Source organism: Schistocerca piceifrons, chromosome 3 (genome assembly GCF_021461385.2).
Source record: "Schistocerca piceifrons isolate TAMUIC-IGC-003096 chromosome 3, iqSchPice1.1, whole genome shotgun sequence".
NCBI classification, from domain to species: domain Eukaryota; kingdom Metazoa; phylum Arthropoda; class Insecta; order Orthoptera; family Acrididae; genus Schistocerca; species Schistocerca piceifrons.
The window spans coordinates 512763699-512783412 of NC_060140.1; the positions used below are offsets into that span (position 1 = coordinate 512763699).

At 42.9% G+C, this 19714-nt stretch overlaps 1 protein-coding gene across 1 annotated transcript in view; it reads left to right on the plus strand.

Moving 5' to 3' along the window:
- LOC124789494 (protein yellow-like) overlaps positions 1-19714 on the plus strand; it is a 112378-nt gene that overhangs the window by 6241 nt on the left and 86423 nt on the right. The window contains exon 2 of the mRNA XM_047256875.1: positions 18744-18926. Within this exon, the coding sequence (XP_047112831.1) occupies positions 18744-18926 (183 nt within the window). The remainder of the gene's footprint in view (positions 1-18743; positions 18927-19714) is intronic.

Consider the following 19714-nt stretch of genomic DNA (forward strand, 5'->3'; position numbering starts at 1 on the left):
GCTCGTAGTCAGTGCCTGTGTCATACTTGCGAACAAATTTGACCAGACAGCAGTTGGATATTAGCGTTGAATACCAAGCACAGAACGACTAGCCAGTCCTTCACACATACCTATAGACAGAGGTTGAAGCCGTGTTAAGTACCAATAAAAATATAGGAAAACCTGAAGATTTCGATGAGTAACCTAGAAATATTATGCCAGAGAAAAAACTTAAAGAAATGTGTCTTTCTTTAATTACTCACTTGTTTGCACTACTGTAACTATTTATGAAAGATACATCTCTTGCGGCAATTCAGACCATGGGGTAGTGACTGCAAACAGTGGAACTACTTCGAATCTTCTGCCATAAATGTCGCTCTCGGTACCTGTAATGCCTAACAACGTTTTGCCAAGTTTAGCTAACTCGAATCGCTGTCACTTCGCCAATAGCTCTACGTATTCAGCTATATTCATTCAAAAAATATTAAACAACAACTACTACTACTCAAAATTAGGCTTTTTTGTATTAATACAGATTATAAATAAACTAACCATACACTAAAGTCATTGAAACTTGTTGAGTATTCACCCGTATTAACCTGTGTTAAAAGATACTATCATAAATCGAAAAACTAATGAAGGATAATTACGAAGAAAAGAGTTTTATGTTACAACTTGTTGATAGGACGCGTCGTGATGCATAAAGTAGTATCTAATTTGGTAATGGAAAGAAATACCGTGAGAAAAATCGTAGAGAGATCAAGGCCTGATTACAGTAAACAGAGTCAAGAGGACACAGGTTGCGTTAGTAATGAAATGAAGAATGACGTGCTGCATCAAATCAGTCTTTCGAGTCTTCGAGTTGAAGATCACAGTGGCAACACAGTGGCACAACTTTGGTAATCAGATTCGGTGTACTTTATTTTTCTCCAGTTTCTCCTGTTATTTCAGTTTATCATTACTTGCACTATCGTAACTACTCGCACTGTACCAGGTCTTTTTTTAAGGAAGTAATCATTTGCAAACCTTTTTCGTTCTTCTACATCTCGGTAAGTCAAAGCTTTCTCGCGGAACCGTAATGAACATAGTTCCAGCACCTCGAAGTTAACCGCTTTACACATCTGGTTTAATTTTTTTTTTCCAAACAAGACGGTAGCAAGACGTATTTCTTACTGTCTCATCTTAATGCAGTTATTAATGTTCTTGTCAATTAAATGCAAATCATAGTTCAGTGCGCTTAGTAAGTTTATTGCTTTTGATTTGAAATGAATATTCTCTGCGGAGTAACATAAATCAAATCTTTAGAGATGCACTGAGGCATTTTTTTCATTACTTTAGAGGTACTTACAGACTTCCTAAAACTATGAGATACAAACGCCGGAAGCGTTATATAACGGATTTCTCCCAGAAAGCGCCTTGTTTGCACAACGTGCCGAACAGAACACGACTGTGAATTGAGATACGATCTGGAAGCATCGCGTGGAAGCAGCGTTCGCGTCGCCAGGAACCCCAAAGTTCTTAATGAGTTTACGTGCGTGTGGGTTCTTGAGAGACAGCGGCGCTGTAACGACTGGCCGATACCATCCTCCGCGCGGCCGCCTTCCGGCTCCAGAACGTCAGCTGTTGGCAGCCACATTCCTCAACCTCAGCGCTCCTGATGCATGCAGAACCTCTGGTCTGACAATGGTCTGGTTCTATCCTTTCTTGATGGCGCTTTCTTGTATAAAATATCCAGACTGATTTCATTATGCGTATTATATTCACCCTTTTCTCTAGTATTTATCAAGTTCGCCCTCTTTCCCTGGAAACCGACCCTGGACGTTACCCGCCATGGTTTTTATATCTGATATTATTAATTAAAAGCTAACGGATATTATGTATTATGTACAAGACACCGTTTGCAACTCATCTGACTGGAGTGAAATGGAATATGCTTGAAATTAAAAGAATGATGAAAATAAATTTAAATACAGACACATCCATCGTTGTATAAGAAACGATTGTGCATGAATTGGACAAGTAGCAGTCAGTCAATAAGACAAATATTAGCATAAGAGTCTGCCATAAACTCACGAACAGATTGGTCCAAAATGTAGTGATAATACGATGGAGACGTAAAATAACAAACCTTAGAATATTTTGTACAAGTTAACCGTAATTCGCGGTTTTAAATATGTCATCGAGGATTTGCGTCCTTCCTATGGGGCAGTGATTCCAAGAGAATACCGATATATGGCACATACAAATCGTTACATAATCTTGGATCGTTGAAGAGAATCACAACATCTAGCACACAACAAAGGGAAATTTCAAAAATTTCAAGATAAAGTAAATGGTGTTTAGCTTTGTCACAACCAGAATAATTCACTTTCGGTTAATAGAGTGTTTCGGACAATATTCTAGTAGATTCCATCAGAAATACTATTTCATTTTCGGGAAAACGGCTATATAATGCACAGTTACCTGCCAAATTACGTACATGAAGGAATTTCTACAAACGCTGAATACCGTCGGCTTTTAAAATTTTAGTTTCCAGTGGATTTTCATTCGACAGTGTCGTCGCTTCTTCAAACAGTTTGCTGTTTTAGTCGTAAGACTATTATGTAAAAAGATACTTGATACATCTGTAAAAGTTTATATACCAACAAAATTTCCAAACTGTTACAGCCAATTTGAAACCAAGAAACAGATCAGCGGCCAACCAAACGACGTTATACAGGGGATGGACGAAAATTTGGAAACACGAAAAACACAACACATTATCACGGACTATTCGGTGTAAGAAAACCGTTGGGATTGAATATAGCTTCCAGTCGTTTCGGACTAGATAAATATAGGTCCTATAGGGATTTCAAAGGATCTCGTACCATTCTTACTGTTAAATAGAGGCGAGTTTAGGTGACGATGGTGGAGGTGAATAGCGATCACGTACTCTTCTTTCCACAGTAGACCACAAATACTCAATAATATTGAGATGGGGTGACTTTGATGGCAAGGGGAGATGCGACAGTTCATCGTTATGCTCACGAAACCAGTCCTAGGTCATACGAGCTGTGTGCGTAGCGTCTCTGTGGTGTTGGAACACAGCGACACCAATGGGGGACAAATGTACCACGTGGTGGACCTGACCAGCTAAAATAGTCACATAATCCTTGGCAGTAATTGCGACCTTTCAGAGTAAACATGGGACCCATAGAATATCACCAAATGGCTGTCCCAGTCATCACAAAACCGCCGGCAAGTTTCACTCTTGGCAGCAAGCAATCCGCACTCTAGGCTTTGGACAGCACAAGCAGGATACAAACTCAGCCAGAAGTTAGAAAATGTATGAAATATGTCTCGTCCGACCAAATGCCTTTTTCCCACTGCTCTGTAGCCCAGGTCTTGTGGCTTCGACACCACGTTTTCCTATTGCAGGCATTGGCATCAAAGATGAGTGGTTTTGGAATCCCAACGCGCCCTACAGTTCCTTACTTATGGAGCTCCCTTCGTGTTGTTTTGGTGCTGGTTCGAGAGTGCGACAGCCAGTTCTGCAGTGACTTCTGCCGCTGAAGTCTTCTTATTTTTCATCACAATCCTGTTCAATGACTTCCGTCAAATTCACTCAACACAAACTTTCGTCCATGCTATGACTTAGCAAGGGAAGCTTTGCTGCTTTCCTTATATGTGGAATAAATCTTCGATAAGCTGCCTCTTGAAACGCCAGACATTTCGCCTATCTTGGTTACGGAAGCACCAAAAATGCGAGCACCAACAATTTTCACACGTTCGAATTCACTTAGCTCCGACATAACGCACTCACATCTACACGGAACGCAGTTTTGACCACAACTGACACTTGCAACGTATTGAGGAAATCCGTTCGTGGTCAAATAAAACAGTGCAACCTGCAGATTTGGCTAGCTTCTACATTTATGTTCAAGTATGCATTTCTTGCGTGTTTTCATCTATTTCTCCAATATCTGTAAGTGGTGGTGACGATACATTTTTTGTAGCCCCTCCGAAGCTTTAAACAATTGTGCGAATCATAAAATTATACTAAGGAAACTAAACCAATATAGCACTGAAGGCATTCACCTTGCATGGAAGGAATCATATCAGTAGAAAACGGTGAACCAAATTAATAAATGATAACACAGGAATAAGGCTAAATTCCGCGTGTGGTAACATTAAATCTGGAGGTCTACAGGGCTCGGTGCTGTAGATACGCCTCTTCGTTACCCACATAAATAATTTACCAAAGACTTTGCAAGTTTCAAAAACTGTGATATTTACTAATAACATTAATATACTGATAAAATGCCCAAATACTATACTAAATGCGACCAGTTTTACAACTTCGTCATTTGAAATAATTCAACACTTCACCATACAAAAGCTCACGTTATTCAGTTCCAAACAAAACAATATGACGTACAGGTACCAGAATGAGGCGTCTAGGTGGATAATAAGCTTAGGTGGAACCAGGTATATGGATAATTTAATCTAAAAGCCCAGTCCTACCTACTATTTGTTCACAACGCTCTGAATCTGAGCTCCCTAGCTCTGCATCGGCATAAATCAATAGAAGTCGGTCGACTTTGTCCCACTGATGTTTTGTGTCAAGCCGCTGCCAACTGTGGCGATCGTACAATAAAGTATCCCAGTGTACCGTTTTTTTTTTTTTTTTTTTTTTTGTCATCAGTCTACTGACTGGTTTGATGCGGCCCGCCACGAATTCCTTTCCTGTGCTAACCTCTTCATCTCAGAGTAGCACTTGCAACCTACGTCCTCAATTATTTGCTTGACCTATTCCAATCTCCGTCTTCCTCTACAGTTTTTGCCCTCTACAGCTCCCTCTAGTACCATGGAAGTCATTCCCTGATGTCTTAGCAGATGTCCTATCATCCTGTCCCTTCTCCTTATCAGTGTTTTCCACATATTCCTTTCCTCTCCGATTCTGCGTACAATCTCCTCATTCCTTACCTTATCAGTCCACCTAATTTTCAACATTCTTCTATAGCACCACATCTCAAATGCTTCGATTCTCTTCTGTTCCGGTTTTCCCACACTCCATGTTTCACTACCATACAATGCTGTACTCCAGACGTACATCCTCAGAAATTTCTTCCTCAAATTAAGGCCGGTATTTGATATTAGTAGACTTCTCTTGGCCAGAAATGCCTTTTTTGCCATAGCCATTAGGAAATGAATGTCATGACGTCCGGAACCAAACCAGTAAGCACATGTGTAGTGGCATGACGGTATCGCGGCTTGTGCCCCCCCCCTCCACCCCCCCCCCCCCCCCTGCCGCACTGCCTCGTCCTTCTTGGCTACCAGGTGGGCGGGGCTTGCATCGTCCGATCCCTGCACCCTCCCCGCCCTAAGAAGCAGTTCAGCACGCTGTCAACATACTCAGTTTTTCACTTGGTAATATTTCTCATTGTGTCGACTTGCAGATGGAATCGCTAGCATACTTGGCAAACTTTTATTCAAAACTGCCCTATGACATAATCTTCTGGGGCAGATCAGTTATGGTCAAAAAATTATTTATGGTGTAGATCTGTGCTTACACGTACGTCCCAATACATATGCTCCATAACGCGACTTGCTTTTACTCTGCTGGTCCTACAAACCGCAGTCGGTTTTTGATCTCCTGAAGTAACCTCCTAGTCAACGTTCTGTCCTTGGCATCGTCTTCCCTTCCTCAATGTATATGAAGAAACTTGACCGCTAGTCTCCCCATCTTATTTTTGTTCTACCCATAGGTTTCGTCCTTTGCGTCTTGATCCCTCCTCACGTCCATAGACGTGACTGGCCCATCTTAGCCTCCTCATCTTGGCTTCCGCAACAAGATTTGGTTCATTATATGTTTCTTTGAGCTCCCTGTTCTTTCTTCTTCGCCATTCTCCTCCCTTAAAAATAGGTCCAAAGATCTTCCACAGGATTTTATTTTCAAAAGCCATTGTCTTTCTCTCTGTATGCTTATCTATTCTCCATAATTCCGCCCTGTATAGTAATACTAAGATGATTATAGCTTCACATGTCCTCCTCCTCTTGAAAAATATTTGAATGACGGAAATTAGTTGAATGAATATGACGCTCTGGATGCCGCTTTGATCTTCGTTTCTATTTCTTGTTTACCATGATTTCTGTTATTACTGCTCTCAGATATTTAAACTCTTCTGCTTCTCGAAACACGTCAATCTGCATGGATTCCAGTGTTTTGTCTTGTACCTTATTTCTAAGCACATGAATTTTTTTGTCGTCATTTACCTCTAATCCAACTTCCTCCGCTTCCTTGCAAGTATTTTCAGGTCATCTAGATTTTCAGCAGTTAATGTTACATCACCTGCAAAGGGCGGTACAATCGTTTTTATTTCGATGTTAATTCCTTCTTCTGCTTCGCTTGCTGCATCCAGTGCTTCTTTTATTATTATGTTGGAGTTGTGATAATCCATCCTCTTGCGTGAGTCACATTTCTATGCCAAAAGTCATGGAATATTCTCTATCAATTTCATCATCCCTTTCGAGGTTTCCAGGATAATATTCCTTGTTATTCCAAACTTCAACACTATTAGGTTTGCACTACCATGATCGCTCTTAATAACGTGACACAATCGCCATGAATTTGTTGTATTCCCAATATTTTGACATGGCTTCTTTCAGTGCAAATATATGATATGTGGTGGTTCGATTCTTTATAAAACACGCTTGTCCTCATGCTATTTGTTGTTAAAAATAAGACTGAATTTAGGATGTACTGTGCAGTTCAGAACAACAACAGAAGCAAAAATAAATTTTATATATCTCATGTAGATTTAACAACAGAGTATTTTATTCTGGTGCAAAAGGCTGTAACAAATCGCCAGAATAGTTAAGAACACACAAAAATTTCGTATACTATTTTTTAAAAATATTTTTCCAGCTGAACATACTGTCTTCAACCACAAAAAAGTATCCCTGAGTTGTTAAGCAGACACTGGCCCGAGACAGATTTTATCCCTGGCGTATAAGCCACCAAAAAATAGTAATTGCGATGTCAGCTTGAAATTACAACTGCAATTAACAGATGTGCATTCGACCAGTTAGTTGAGAGCAGGCAGTGTTACGTCATGGACGTGAGGCCGTAGTGTGTCAGTGTTGTTATGTCACAAATCACAGTGGAGCACCGAACTGAACATGTCTAAATCAAATGTCCAAGAGGTTCTTCGGAATACTTTGAAGAAGAGAACAGTGTGTGCAAAGTTTGTACCGCATACCTGGATCCCGACCAAACACAACGCATGGACGTCTGTCGCGACTTGATTGAAATGCAAGACGCAGACAATTCCTTTTTGAGTTTTCAATACGAGTCTAACACAATACGACAAAGTGTAGAGTTTCACATGTGTGTGAGTTGAACGACATTCTAAAGGAGAACTTTCCTGGGAGAGACTACCTGAAGCATTAAAACACCATCTTAACATTTCTCTATTTTCTTATTAATCCCGTCTCTAAATTATTTGAATTGACTGGGTATGCATCAGACCGTATACGGGAGGTTCAAGGAATATTTTCCATCCTGTAACGAAATACATGTTTACTCGTTTACCGAAAATCAATTTACAGAAAAGCTTACATGCCGTTATAAAAGAAGAACATGCTCGATCTGATTCTCTTTCTTTTTCTCCCCCCCCCCCCCCCCCGTCTCGCTCCCTCTCCCTCGTGTGTGTGTGTGTGTGTGTGTGTATGTGTGTGAATTTATGGGTATGTTTGGCATAAAAATACCACTGAGTCGGTATTTTCCATGGAGACACCTTAATCCTTTCCGTTTTTCTCATAACTGTTGCATCTGTGTCAACGCCCTTGCCGCAGCTGTAAAACCGGTTTCAATCAGATTATCCAAGTTGAGCACTGTCGGACTTGGCAGCACCTGGATGGCTAATCGTCCGGGTCTGCCGAGCGCTTTTGTAATAGGGATGCATTCAGCCCTTGTGAGGCCAATAGAGGAGCTACTGGATTGAGAAGTAGCAGTTACGGTCACGAAGACCGACAACGGTCGGGAGAGCAGTGCGCAGATCTCATGCCCTTCGGTATCTGCAGCCACTTACATCTCTCGGCAGAGCGTGAAACTGCGGCCAGTCAGTACCGTTGGGCCTTCCGAGGCCTGTCCGGACAATGTTTGAGTTGGGTACGTCCTGCTATACGTGTAATTGATTCTTATGTTGACCACCTAAAACATAGCGATCAAGTGCTCAATAGAGAGTTGTGGCACAATACAGCAGTGATGCTGTGTGACATAGATTCGAGAAGTTCTTGGTAGGTTTCCGCAAATTTGTGGCTCCAGACGTCTATGCACAGGTCATGCAGTTACCACTGATAGCGTTCCAGATGATTTCCGTCAAGTTAACATAAGGCGAGTTTGGTGGCCAAGGCATCAACGTAAGTCCACTATGACGCTCCTCGGACCACTGCAACACGATTCTGGCCTTGTCATATGGGCAGTTACCCCGCTGGAAGATGTCGTTACCGTCGGGGTAGGCATCAAGCATGAAGCGAAGCAGCTAGTCCGCAATAATGTCCATCTAGTCCTGCGATTACGATGCCTCGTCCCATGGAAGTCTAGGTCAATGTCTACCACAGCATAACACGCTTCCACCGGTTTGCGTTCGTAGCGTGGCGCATATCCCGAGCAGCTATCTCCTGTACGACTGCGTATCTGGTATGACCATCAACGTAGTATAACAAGCAACGTGATTGATCGAATCAGGCGACACGTTTCCATTCATCCCCGATTAAGTCTCGATGATCCTGTGCCACTCCAGTCGTAATCGACGATGTCTTTGGGTCAATACGGGAACGCGTAGGGGTCGTCATGTTCAACAATATGCTTCGAAAACGTAGGAAATCACTTTTACCTGTGCTCTATCGTCAGATCTATTGTATATCGCTGCCTATCCTCTTTTAAAGAGAAAGCAGATCTCGGAACTCCACGTTCTGTTGACGAGACGTGGACTTAATGCATCTAGTTGCTGGCTTCATCATCCTTCATCGATTTTCCATAGATGCTCACTACAGTATCACTCGACTGCTGTTCAGCTACGCAGTTTTCAAGATGCTCGTTTTGAGGCGACGTGCCATAGCAAGGTGCACCTTGTCGAAGTCAACCATGTCAGAGGATTCTCCATTTGTGGCCAGTATCGTCGATAGAATAATTCCACATTCGTCTCTGCTGAGCTTATATAAACCTGTATACTTTACTACGTCATGTGGTCGCAACGCCACTATGTGGCGTTCGATCTTGCGCTGGGCTGGGGTTATAGAATACTGACTCACCAGTGTAAAATATATGTAATTTAATTTTGTCCAAATAATCGAAAACAAAACATCTCTTTCTTATTTTCAGTACTGCAAAATTTTTGTGGATCACAGCATTCATTAATTAACGCGATAATGAATAAAATATAGGCTTAATTATATGGCAGTAAGCAAAACACGGGTCCGTCCTCCGAGATGGTCATTTGGTGACACATTTTATTCAACTTAATGGCTGCTAGCAGCCAGACTACTAGCAGATGTGACGCTCGCAACTATTATTTCGCTCGTGCAACGTTCTACTATGTATATGAAGCAAATCACTCAGACTGCGTTCCATTTGACTCGTTACAATTTACTTTCCTGCCCGTCAGTACTGCAGACATTTATGAATAACAGGATGCATTGGCACGAGAATGTGAGTTATAAAATGCAGTTTTAATAATACGAGACAAAACAAAATACTACATTAAGTCGTTGTACCCCGTGTATGTAGAATAAGTGGATAGTTTCCATTGGAGGAAATCTAAAAGAAAATTTCATTTTGTACGAAGGGCTTGGAGTCGATGAAGTAATGTCAGTACCAGTTAATGAGAATGGTGATCAGCTTATTAACTGGAAACACTACCGTTTTACATAATTGAACGCACATGCTAAAGCGGGAGTCGACCGTGCTACCTGCGCCTCATAAATCAACAACACTACCACTAGACTTTGGCGGTCTGCAGGGTTACTAGAGAGATGGTTATCCCAGGAGGTGAAATTGTTAGGATTTAGTTTGAGAATTCGTTGGGATAAATGTAAGGTCGGATGGACTGCAAGGAAAGCCGGATTCGTCAGCATACTGGACTAGCCATACAGGGATAGGTCTCGGGACGTCAGCTGTGCGTAGGAAATAAAACAATTTCTTTTGTTGATTTATGGATCAAATGGCTCTGAGCACTATGGGACTTAACATCTGAGGTCATCAGTACCCTAGAACTTAGAACTACTTCAATCTAACTAACATAAGGGCATCACACACATCCATGCCCGAGGCAGGATTCGAACCTGCGACCGTAGCGGTCGCACGGTCCCAGACTAAAGCGCCTAGAAACGATCGCCACGTTGGCCGGCTGTTGATTTATTTAAGGCTTTGAGCAGCAAAGACCATACAGCCTACAGTAGTTATAAAAGTACTATGTTAACATAATTGAATTTTCAACACTTGAACAAACAAAAGAGTTCGGCATACAAACGTAAGTTCTTAACATAAAGTAAAAACAATAAAAGACGAAGACCATACATCCAGCAGTAGTTACAACAGTACCATGTTAACATCAGCGCCATTTTCACAAAAGAATAATAGTAAGAGTTCGAAGTACAAAGGCAAGTTCGTAATATAAATTAAAGAAACAAAATTACTACCCAGGTTTCGAACCGGGCCGGTTCCCGTAGAGGAATGACATCCACAGTAGTTCATAAAGCTGGAAACGCCGTGATTTACAAAAGTAAGTTCTTAATGCAAAGTAGAAACACAAAGAGACGTCCCAGGTTTCGAATCTGGATGATTCCATGGGAGTACAAGATCCACACAACTAATAGGTCAAAGCTGGATGCCGGCGTCTTTTCAATAGCCCACGGGCAAATAATATTTATTTGTATCGAACCGGGAAAGTAAAGCTGTTAGACTTGCAGATGGGGGGCAGCACCTCGAAAACAATTTCTTGTATAGGACCACGACAGTATGAAGTGGTTCAAATCCGTCACCGTCGTTGTGTCCTGATCTCAGTGTCCAGAAGCGATGGTTTTCAAACGGTGTAGGTTGGCGGGGTAAAAACAGCATCCCAGCCTCATGCTGATGAGACGTCGCACGACGTCTACTACGCCGCACCGAGATAAAACCATTATCGATGAGAGACGTTCGGTTGTAGGGCTGGCAGGTGGCCGCTCTTATCGTGCTGGGATATTTCACAGTTCCAGAGCGTCGAGTTGAAATCTATTTAAGGGATCGGTGTTGGGTGGAACGGTCCTTCCGTAGTACTCCTCTCTTAGCAAGGCGACTAAGAGCTGCTTTATGCACAATGCTATGATGATCTTCTATCTAAAGTAAGCGTAAGTCAGTGCCCAATGGACTGTTTATCAAACGCCGTATTTTGTAGTTCCTGCAAGACACTTTGGGAGACCGTGAGGATCAATACGAGCCGCGTACCACTATAAATAGCTCTCTGATGGTCATATAAAAGAAACTGTGATGACAACTAAATATTGGAGCACGCTTGCAGATGGATGGATAATTTGGAAGTACATGTTGGTGTGTTGTTCTTATACACTGAAGAGCCAAAGAAACTGGTACACCTGTCTAATATCCGTGTAGGGCCCCCGCAACCTCGCAGAAGTGCCGCAACACGACGTGGCATGGACTAGGCTAATGTCTGAAGTTGTGCTGGAGGGAATGAGACCATGATTCCTGCAAGGCTGTCCATAAATCCGTAAGAGTATGAGGTGTTGGAAATCCCTTCTGAACAGCACGTTGCAAGGCATCCCAGATATGCTCAATAATGTTCATGCCTGAGGAGTTTGGTGGCCAGCGGAAGTGTTTAAACTCAGAAGTGTGTTCCTGGAGCCACTATGTAGCAATACTGGAAGCGTCGGGAGTCGCATTGTCCTGCTGGAATTGCCGAAGTCCGTCGGAATGCAAAATGGACATGATCCAGGGGATCACATAGGATGCTTAAGTACGTGTCACGTGTCTGAGTCGTATCAAGATGTATCAGGGGTGCCATATCACTCCAACTGCACACGCCCCACACCATTACAGTCTCTACAAGCCTGAACCGTCCCCTGCTGACATGCAAGGTCCATGGATTCATGAGGTTTTCTCCATACCAGTACGCATTCATCCGCTCGATATAATTTGAAACGAGACTCGTCCGACCAGGCAACATGTTTCTAGTCATCAACAGTCCAATGTCGGTGTTGACGAACCCAGGCGAGGCGTAAAGCTTCTTATCGTGCAGTCATCAAGGGCACATGAGTGGGCCTTCGGTTCCGCAAGCCCATATCGATGATGTTTCGTTGAATGGTTCGCACGCTGACACTTATTGATGGGACAGCACTGAAATGTGCAGCAATTTGCGGAAGAGTTGCACTTCTGTCACGTTGAACGATTCTCTTCAGTTGTCGTTGGTCCTGTTCTTGCAGGATCTTTTGCCAGCAGCAGCGATGTCAGAGATTTGATGTTTTACCGGATGCCTGATATTGACGGTACACTCGTGAAATGATCGTACGGGGAAATCCGCACTGCATCGCTACTTCGGAGATGTTGTGTCCCATCACTCCTGCGCCGACTATAACACTACGCTCAAACTCACTTAAGTCTTGATGATTTGCCACTATAGCAACAGTAACCAATCTAACAAGTGCGCCAGACATTTTTTGTCTTATACAGGCGTTATATTTGAATATGCATGCCTATACCAGTTTCTTTGGCACTTCAGTGTATAAGATGGACGGTTAGTCAGAAAGGAAGCAATTAGGTGAATGTAACTGACTGGAAGCGCATGCCAGTGGAGTTTCAACAAGTGATCAGAACGCCCACACGGTTGTAGGCGTTTCCTAAGTGAACGAGTCAAGGGCCTGCTACGTCTTATTGGCCTTCATCGGTAAAACATGGTGTTCACGCCAGATTTCGGAACGATGCTTGGTTTGAGTTACGAAACACACCCCGGTATCTAGAAACGGTTTGTAACGTACGTAATCGAACAAATTTATTTGGCCTTCATAATATCAGAGCAGCTTTCTTTTGATTAAGTAACGTGCCCCGCTACGCAGCCCACCAATTAGTGGTGTAGCAGACGAGGAAAACTGCAGCAGACGAAAGTGACCTGCCTTGCCCTTATTTCGGCAGCAAACCACGCCCGCTTGCGTGTTTGTCGGAGAACCTGGTCCGCAGAGAAAGTTAACGTCCGGGCACCTGCTACACGTAAGGCACGCAGCGCTCCACTCTGCCGTCGCCACTGTCGTGATGTCACCGGCCGGGGGCTCATCTTTGTTCACACTTTTCGTGTGGGCTGGAACCTACATAAGCACTGGCTTCTCTCTGACTAATGTTAAGTCCGGAAGCAGAAATCTCTAGTGATCTTTGTCTCAACTGGAGCTACCGTTCTTGGATTGTGTCAGCCGAAGTTCCTCGCACTTGGTTTCTTACCTAACAAGAAGATGGCGGCCACGATATATCACAAGAACACAAAAGCAAATACTTCTCGATTCCAACAAGAGCGTATTACATCGTATGTTTTAGGTTTTTGGATAAGCACAAGATCAATTGCTTCAAAACTAGTGTAAGAAACGATGACAGTTCTGCTACATTATTACAAAAGTCTTGTGTGACCCAGGCATGGAATGTCTGATCACATAAACGCTTATGCTTCACTTCAATTATCTTTTACTCGTACATTTTGTTATGCAAAATAATGGCACGAGATATAGGACTAATTTATAAATTAGACAATGTATTAGCCAAACTCTTGAGTACGTGTAATTCGTAAAATCTCGTTTCGTAAGAAATGCAGACGCTTCTTCATCAAAGTAAGGAGGAGGAGGAGATTAGTGTTTAACGTCAACGAGGTTATTAGAGACGGAGCACAAGGTCGGATTAGGGAAAGGAATCAGGGGAAGGAAATGGGCCGTGCCCTTTGAAATGAACCATCCCGGGCATTTGTCTGAAGCGATTTAGGGAAATCGCTGAAAACCTAAATCTGGATGGCCGGATGCAGGTGTTAACTGTCATGCTCCCAAATGCTAGTAAAGTGTGCGATCAAAGTAAGCATTGTTTGCTTTGGCATGCGAATGCTGATAATAAAAATTGAAATTAAGAAAATACTCAATAAGCGTAAATAACATTAAAATGTGCGAGGGCACGTACTTGAAATTCTAAAGCTAAATACAGTTTCACATACTTGGGATCTGACGTGATACTTTGCCTACCAGCATTTATACTGCCGTTTAAAATCTTCGAGACACGTGCTGAAAATACGGCAAAGCGTTTCTCTCAACAGTGCAGCAAAAGTCGAATTTTCAGGAAGATTACCTACAATTCTGATTTGTACAAGTGGCCTATTTTGACAGCAGGGACATGTACGAGAAGACGTACAACAAATTTTGACAACAATATTGCAAATGTTTGTGACTTTCCTGCAGATATATATTGTATACATGAAAAACACGAAATGTTGTGGAAGGAAAAAAATTTTCTATTACAATTTTCAGGAATAAAATCTCGTAGCTTACGTGAAGGAAGATATGGTGCGCAAAACTTAAGGGCGAGAGTAACTTTCGCCTCAGTGTCACTGCCACGAAATATTGCTCGATGGAAGTTGGACCACACATACAAAGACCTGCAATAGCATAGTGCAGAAGGTAAACGAAGGAAATACGCAATGAAACAAACAGAAGTGACACTTTCTTTCAAGTACGTTAGTTACATTGAAGTCACCGCGATTTGTTTGGTCCTCTGGACATTACAAAAGACGGAACATGGTTCTTAACAGGGTGTGTAATCACCACGGTTGGCGATGCATGCTGAAAACATTTCCGGCCACAAGGTTGTTACGAAGTTGTTGTGGCAGGGCGAATCATTCCTCCACCAGCGCTAGTGACAACTGCTGAATGCTCGATGGTGCATGTGGTCGTGCTGCAATGAGTCTCTACAATGCATCACACACGTGTCCGATAGGATTGAATTCGGGGGAATGATCAGGCCCCCCCATTCACCCAGTATTTTCTTGTTCCAAGAGCTCCTCTACCTGCTCAGTTTGATGCGGTCGCGTGTTGTCATCCATAAAAACGAAGTCATGGCGGAACGCACGTGGGGAAGCGGCACCGTATCACACTGGCGATTACCGGTGACAGTATCGCGTTCAGAGGCATTGTGGCCAGTACGCCCTTGCAACATTATGCCTCCTCCCACCTAAACCACCAAAACGATCGTGTTAGATAATGTTCCTGGGAGAATTACGTGTCGCCACCTCTCTCCGTGTGAGAGCACATCCAGATTCACTGCTCAGACTGAATCTTCTCTCACCCGAGAAGCGACCATACTCCTCACTTATCCGGTCCCTATGCTCTTGGCCTTCACTGCAAACGGTGCCACTGATGTGCAAGGTGTCAACGGAACACAGCGCACTGGTCACCGTGCAAAGAGACACAGTCATGTAGTCGCCGTGTCACTGTGCAGCGTGATTTGCAGTCCTGTTAAATATGGTTATAACTGTATGATAAGGGTTCCTTCTTTGTTGTTGCACAATACAGTTGTAACCTGCTGATGTACTTGACCGTGGTCTGCCACCTCCTCTCCTCAGGGCAGCAGTGCCTGAGGTTCGCAACGCTGGCCATGCACGTGAAACAATGCTGTGAGCAATACCAAACTTCTGAGCTGCACTCGTCACACTTCCTCCTTCTTCCAGTTTCCCGATGATTCCTCCTCGTGTGAAGTCATCCGAATGTTGCCACCGAGCCATGTTGTAATGAAGAACACAACCACAGTGCATCCTAGCTGCTCGCTGACTGATACACACTATCTTCTCCCGTTCCTTCAACTGTCTCGTGTTGCCGAGCCAGCCCCATTTGGCACTATAGCCAAACTGACGTCACGCCAAGTGACGTGCAACATACTGTGCGGCAGTGGGAGACCTCTGGCAATATGCTCCTGCACTTTCAATCGTTTCCACCGAATAGTTAATATGATATGTTCTTTTATCCATCTCATCCCTATGTTTCTCAAAACAGTGTAACTATTCTGGTTACATTGGCGTCTTCTAATGGAAATGAAAATGCCGTGTGACTAGGGCCTCCCGTCGGTTAGACCATTCGCCTGGTGCAAGTCTTTCGAGTTGACGCCACTTCGGCGACTTGTGTGTCGATGGGGATGAAACGCCGATGATAAGGATAACACAACACCCAGTCCCTGAGCGGAGAAAATCTCCGACTCAGCCGGGAATCGAACCCGGGCCGTTAGGTATGACATTCCGCCGAGCTGACCACTCAGCTACCAGAGGCGGAAGGCATCTTCTAATGAGGTATTGCAATATTGTGGTCAGATAGTTCACTCCTTCAGACGCTGTTACAGTATATTCAATGAGGCTCTTAACAACAAGTAAGTAAACAATTCCTTATGACGTATCGACTGATGATGAATTTTCCATAACTACAATATGGCAGATTACACAGACGAAAGGAATCTGCAGGAAGGCTGCAGTTCAATGTTCATAGACTTGCACATGGAGGTAATGTAGAGGTCATTACACACCTGTTACTTTCTCTCCAGCGGAAGATAATATTGGCGCTTATTTCGCGGGAACGTTATTTCTCATAAATGAATTGTGCGCTTTCGTCACTTGAGCTCGCCTTGGGGAGTTTACCAGGTATTCGGTTGTGTTTAAATGTGGAAATTAGGGAGCGTCTCGTCAAAGAAGTTGGCGCAAAGACAAAATGCTGAGTTCAGAGTATGGAGGAGTCCAATTTAAATTTCGATCCCGACATTCTTGCTTGACTTTTCCGTGGTTTCTCCGAGCCTAATAAGGGGTTTGCGATGCTTCCTCCGCTAACGAGCTCGCCAACGACAGGATAAAACGAAAAGCTGAAAGGTGCAGGCTGCGGTTACAGCGGCACCGACACCGACACCGGTGGATTCCGTCAACGAGTAACATCGGCTGAAGAAGGACGATTTTCATATTAGTGCGCCAATTCGTGCGCGGTGACAATGCAGCCGATCTCATAGTCCCGACGCACAGACTTCGGTGGGAAATTCAAATCAGTTTGTTTTCCTTCGGCCGAATCGGCCAACTTTTTCACACACGAAACATAAACAGTCAGAAACCGGTAAGTTTACTCCAAGAAAGAAGGATTTTGCGGTACTTTGATCATGAAAAATGACAGAATAGGGATATAACTTGGAACCTATGGACTGATCTCACAACTGCTATAGCAACAACAAGTAGGTTGAATCTCTGTCGGAAATTTTAGGCATAAACTATAATCTCAAACAAAAAAAAATCTGTTCAAGTGAGAATGGTGGGGTATCTTATGCATAAGGTTACAGTAATGAATCTCTTTTGAGTTGCTGCACTTGGGCGTTAGCTATCTGGGATTTATTTGCACTCCTTACTAGCGTTTTTATGCTTGTTTGGTTAATGATTCTGTTATATGAAGTGGTTTTCAAATGAGGTTATTGGTTTCAGCTTTTCAGTGCTTTAGGTGTTCAGAGAATCTTATTCGAAAGTTAACGTTCGTCTTTCGTACTTATGCTGTTAAGTTTGATTGCTTTTATTTTACAATTTCGCAATCAACAGGTTATCTGTAGGTAAACGGTGTATAAATTTGGTACATTACTTCTAATTTTACAGGTAATAATTAAATTGGTTGCATTATTATATAGCTACACTTTTACATACGTCTGATTTGTTTCGACAACCATGCGATATCGGTTATTGTGTAATTTGCTTGTTAGTTACATTCTGTTGTTGTCACTATAGTAATAATACTTGGTTATCAGTACATCTGACCTACTACTTTATATTGTTGTCAGGTTATATTCTTTTCACTGGTATTTTGGGGACTGCTTCTTGGACAGATAATTCAGAGGTATTATATGGTTACAGGCAGTATTATTTATCATTGCTGTTGTGTAGCTGCATGTCCAGCATGTCCATATGGCATTGCTGGATGCTGTCATTGTAATCTATTTTCGTAGACGTATTTCGGTAGAGGCTATTTCTTATGGGCATGCAAAGATCAATACCTGCATAACAGTTCACTAGTTGCATTTGTGAAGCATTTTCTAATGACCGCCAGGAAGATATTTTGTGGTTTCATTATTATAGAGGTAAATGTGATTTTCATTTGGGTTTTATGGCTAAATATTTAACGTACCTCCACAGCACCATGTAACCAGGAAGTGTAAGTCAGTAATTTTCTTTTTTTTTACTTTTGCTTTATACCTATATTTTAACACGTATATAACGTTAACTATTTTAGATGTTAGTCATTGACCCTTCTGGAGATAAAGTTTTCAAACATGTCGAAACCTAGGTGGAGAGGTTTTAAGTAAACCTTGTGCTATTTCAGATGATTTGGCCGTTTATCACCTTTTTCTATACGAAGAGTACATTATATTTGATGTCTCTAGCCATCTTCAAGATTCTAAACTTACGTGAAGTAAAATGTTTTTACAGTACAGCAGAAATTTCATTTTGATTTACTTCAATGAAAAAGTAAGCGTTACCGGTTTCGAGTTTACACATTCGTCGTCACACAGCTCGCATACTTTTATGAAAACGCTGTCGATGTGACAATGCACAGCGGATGAGCGCCTCCCAAAGAATTTAGCACCCCTGTCGAAGCTGTACCCTTTCGAGAGTGTTTTTTCTTGCAGTGAAAGAAAGGCGCTGCAGCACTGACAACAAGGCAGCCATCCGCAGGTGAATGACGGCCAGGTGTTCACTGTGCAGGTACGGAGACGGGCAAGCTGGTGGAGCGGTTCGCGTGGCGGCAGCTCGACTTCGCCTACCCTGACGCGCAGTCGCGCCAGAACGCGCTGCGCACCGGCGACTTCATCCCAGAGAACAACCTGCCCGTCGGCATCGAGGTCTGGGGCGACAAACTCTTCGTCACGGTGCCGCGTTGGAGGCAGGGTGAGTCGCAGCGACAGCCAGCTGAAAAAAAAAAAAAAAAAAATCACTTGACACATCCAGGGCTTGACCGGAAATGGACGTGACAGAAGTAGGAGCTACAGATCGCCGAGCGTTTACAAAAACATAACTTTTTTGGCATGAGTTGGGCGAGATATGAGCCATTTATGTTAGCGCAGCTTATAGACAGCGGATGAGAATAGCAATCTGAGATTAGCATGATGAAGTCCCTATGCGAGAAATTTCTTTTATTTTCAACTTTTACATGTGGAAGGAGTATACAGAGGGTCTATACAAGGGCGATGTTCTTGAGGGCAATATTATAGAAATGGGAGCGAATGGTAGGTGAAGATGAAATAGGAGATATGATACTGCGTGAAGAGTTTGACAGAGCACTGAAAGGCCTAAGTCGAAACAAGGCCCGAGGAGTAGAGAACATTCCATTAGAACTACTGACAAGCTTGGGAGAGCCGGTCCTAACAAAACTCTACCATCTGGTGAGCAAAATGTATGAGACAGGCGAAATACCCTCAGACTTCAAGAAGAATATAATAATTCCAATCCCGAAGAAAGCAGGTGTTGGCAGATGTGAAAATTACCGAACTATCACTTTAATAAGCCACGGCTGCAAAATACTAACACGAATTCTTTACAGACGAATGGAAAAACTGGTAGAAGCCGACCTCGGGGAAGATCAGTTGACCCTACGACTTATCTTAGAAGACATATTAATGAAAGGCAAACCTACGTTTCTAGCATTTGTAGGCTTATAGACAGCTTTTGACAACTGT